This window comes from Sorex fumeus, unplaced genomic scaffold (assembly GCF_029834395.1).
Source record: "Sorex fumeus unplaced genomic scaffold, SorFum_2.1 ptg000045l, whole genome shotgun sequence".
Lineage (NCBI taxonomy): Eukaryota > Metazoa > Chordata > Mammalia > Eulipotyphla > Soricidae > Sorex > Sorex fumeus.
Window position 1 is genome coordinate 19,611,004 of NW_026606102.1, and position 3,838 is coordinate 19,614,841.

At 72.8% G+C, this 3,838-nt stretch overlaps 1 protein-coding gene across 1 annotated transcript; it reads right to left on the reverse strand.

The window, feature by feature from the left end:
- Window positions 1-301: 301 nt before the first annotated feature.
- Window positions 302-1,920, reverse strand: FOXD2 (forkhead box D2). Its single transcript, XM_056122350.1, has one exon. It carries the CDS (start codon window positions 1,918-1,920, stop codon window positions 418-420), a length of 1,503 nt encoding a protein of 500 aa, XP_055978325.1. The 3' UTR covers window positions 302-417.
- Window positions 1,921-3,838: the final 1,918 nt, after the last annotated feature.

Consider the following 3,838-nt stretch of genomic DNA (forward strand, 5'->3'; position numbering starts at 1 on the left):
AAAGGGGTGCTCGAGAGGCGGAAAGGGGGACCTCCGTGCGTCTGGGGTGCTTCTGGCAGAATCCCGGAATCCGAAGGGCCTGGGCGGCCGTCTCTCCGGAGAGCTTCTTCCTCCGGGCGGCGGAGGGGCGCAGGGGCTAGGCGCGTGAGCCGCCTCCAGCCCCGCGGCCCGCTCCAGCTGGCCGGCTGTCGCAGCGGGCGACCTGGTCGCGGGGTCCGGGCTTCTCCCTGAGCGACGGAGGGAGCCCGCTTCGCCCCAACTCTTGGCTCGATCCGGGCGCGGCGGAGCCTGTCGGCCGAGTCCTGCGCGGGCCGGTCTGGGACGCTTCATAAATAGACTCCCTGAGTTCCGCGGGGGCCGCGGCCGCTCCGGGAGGCGCTGGGGCGTGCGGGCCTGGCTGGCCGGAGCCCGACGCGGTCAGAAGTGGCAGCCGCCGAGGCTGGCGACTTTGCCGGCGAACGGGGGCCCCGAGGAGAGCAGGGCGTCCCCGGGGTGCGAGAGGCGAATGTGGCCGGCCACCGGGGCCAGGGCCGGGGCAGTCAACACGGCCAAGACCTGCGCTTGACCCCCAGGCCCCGCCGCGGCGAACGGCGACCCCGGGGAGCGCTCGCCCCCGCCCGGGGGCGCGGCCCCGCCGCCGCCGCCGCCGTGGCCCATGATGTGGTCTATGGAGAAGGAAGGCCGCTGCCCCGGCCCGGCGCCCGCGCCGCCCGCGCAGCCCCCCGCGTCAGTCTTGAGGCCCTGGCGCAGGAGCGCGGAGGACAGGCCCGCGGCGGTGCCCGCGGCGGGCGGGCTCAGCGACGCGGGGTAAAAGGCTTTGGCGCAGCCCAGCTCCGCGCCCAGGAAGGCGGGCAGGCCTGCGGGGCCCGGGCCCGACCCTGTGCCCGGCGCCGGCGCCGGCGCCGAGGCTGCGCCCGCGAACACCGAGGCCGTCGGGGGTCCGGGGGGCGGCGCGGCGGCGCGGCCGGCGGGCACCGACAGCTGGCAGGGCGCGGCGGCCGCGGCGAAGGCGAAGGCGTGCGGGTGCGGGTGCGGGTGCGGGTGCGGGTGCGGCGCCGGGCCCGGCGGGGGCGCGCCGTAGGCCGGGAGCGCCAAGCCGTAGCCGTAGCCGTAGGCGCCGTAGGCGGCGAAGCCCGGCAGGAAGGCGCCCGGGTCCCCGGCCGCCGCGGCCCCGCCGCGCAGCAGCAGCTCGGGGTGCGGGTGCGGGTGCGGGTGCGGCGGCGGCAGCGGCTGCCGCTTGAAGCGCTTGCGGCGCCGCAGGAAGCTGCCGTTGTCGAACATGTCGGCCGACTCGGGGTCCAGCGTCCAGTAGTTGCCCTTGCCCGGGTTGCCCGGCTCGCGGGGGATCTTGACGAAGCAGTCGTTGAGCGAGAGGTTGTGGCGGATGCTGTTCTGCCAGGCGGGGAACTTCTCCCGGTAGTAGGGGAAGCGGCCGCTGATGAACTCGCAGATCTCGCTCAGCGTCAGCCGCTTCTTGGGGCTCTGCAGGATGGCCATGGTGATGAGCGCGATGTACGAGTAGGGCGGCTTCACCAGCGGGCTCCGCGTCGCCGCGCCCCCCGACGGCGCTCCCGGCCCCGGCCCCGCCGCGCCCCGGGCCGCCGCCGCCGCCGCCCCGGCTCCCGGGCTGCCCGCGGCCGCCGCCGCCCCCCGGGACGCGAGCGCGCGGGGCTCGCCGTCCGAGCAGCCGCCCGACTCGTCTCCGTCCTCGGCCGCGTCGGCCTCGGCTTCCTCCCGGGGCGGCGCGGGGCCGGGCGGGAGCACGTCCCGGGGGGCGCGGGGCCCGGGGCGCGCGGGGAGCTCCCCCCCGCCGCCGCCGCCGCCGCCGCCCACCACGTCGATGTCGGCGTCGGCCTCGGACAGCGCGGCCGGGGAGCTCTCGGAGGACATGATCTCGCAGCAGCAGCTGCCCAGGGTCATGGTGCCGCCGCCGCCGTCCCCGGCTCCGCTCGGCCGCGGCTCGGGCTCCGCCGCGCTGCCTCCGGGGCGAACGTGTTTTGCGCGCGGGCGGGGCGGGGCGGGGGACGAGGCGGGCGGGGAGGGGGTCCCCGGCTCCGCAGCGCCCCCTGGCGGCCCCGCCGGGCCGCGCGCCTCCGCGGTGGGCGCCCGGAGGCTCGCGGCGCCCGCGGCGAGGACCCGCACCCGCGCGCGCACGGGAGGAACTGAGCCCGCCGATCTCGGCCCCGGTCTCCGCGGCAGCACAGCCGAGGCCGGTCCCCCGCCCGGCGGCCGCCCAGGGCGGAAGAGCGGGAGGCGGGGCGGAGCTCCCCGAGCGGGATGGGGCGGGGCGGCCGAGTGTCTCCGCGCCGGGCCCGGCGGGAACAAACGGCCGCGGCGGTGGGAGCTCGGCTCCGGTGGCCCCGGACGGGTTCTCCACCTCCCCGCGGAGCCCAGGGAGACCGCGACCCCCGGAGCGGCCACTTCAACGCACGCGGCCCTCGGATGCCAGGGTACGAGCGGACCCGGCCGGAGCCGGGGCAAGGAGCGACCGTCCACGCCCATCCTCTCCCCCCGGGCCACCAAGGCCGACGCGCGGTGGAAGCGCGAGCGCCTGCCCGAGGCACCCGGACCCGGGCGGCCCGAGCGGGGCCCGCCGGAGCCCCGCGGCGAGACGCACTGGAGTGACCGCCGGGAGCTACCCGGGTGCCAGCGGCCCGGGGCCTCGCAGAGGTGAGACTTTCGATTGCGCCCCTCTCCTCCCTTCCAAAGGCCGTCCAGCCATCCAGCCCCAGAGAAGCGCGGGGCACTTCTGCCCCCGGGAGAACCCCGGCTGCCCAGTGTCCCTCCCCGAAACTTCCCTGCGGCGCTCCGCTCGGGCGAATTTCTCCGAGCGCGCACCGCCCCATCGCTCAAGTTTGCCCTGTCTTCCGACCTCGTTCTCGGAATCGGTTTGTCTTGGGCTCTGTGTCTGGGGCCCTCGGTGAATCTGCCTCCGTTTCCTGTGGAAACCCCGCGTTTGACTGGGTGTCTGCCAGTGGGTGTGGGACTCCCTCGCTCGATCTCCCCCTTCCCTCTCCGATCGCACCGCGAGGCTGCAGAGGCACACACGCGCTTTCCGTGGGCTGCATAGGCGCACACATGCACGCGCGCGCGCATACACACACACACACACACACACACACACACAACCCTCTCGGGCGGGCTGCATAAGCACACACATGTACACACGCGCGCGCACGTATACACACACACACACACACACACACACACACACACACACACACACACAGGCTTCTTGCAGCATAGATGCAGGCAGCGGAGACTCCCTCAGCGAGCCCTAACCTCAACCCCAGCCAGCATTGCCTTCACCTCCCGGCTCCCCCAGGAGCCTAAACACAAAGGGTCGGTCCTGCGCGGTTTCCTTGCCTGCGGGCGGCTCCCTGTCCATCACATTAGACCTTTTTACCCAGTCTTCCTCCGGGAACCTAACTGAGTTGTTCCAGTTCAGTCTGGATATATTTCGGATTGGGGGTGGTGGTGTGAAAGGGCAGAGGAGCCCTGAATATGGGCAGGAACTGAGCCTATGGGCAGGCTGCTACCCCGACAGCGCCCCGCCGTGGTCAAAGCTCGAGCCTGCGGTGTCTGAGAGCCAACCGCACTCCATGCTGGCAAGGCTGCGCGCCCAGCAAGCAGGTTCTTTCCTCTTCCCAGCCTCAGTTTCCTGCAAATAGTTAAGTGCGAGTGTTCTGGAATCACGCCATGGGGTGGGGGCCCATTCCTGCCTTCACAACTTACCAGGTCTGTTCCCACATATAGATTTCTTAAGCTTTTTGTATGTCTGTTTCCATGCGTGTAAAATGAAAGGAAAAAATAAACCCACCTAGTAATGATTAATATG

Bases quoted from the DNA above. Each gene is read 5' to 3' on its own strand.
- FOXD2 (XM_056122350.1), bottom strand. From the start codon at position 1,920: ATGACCCTGGGCAGCTGCTGCTGCGAGATCATGTCCTCCGAGAGCTCC.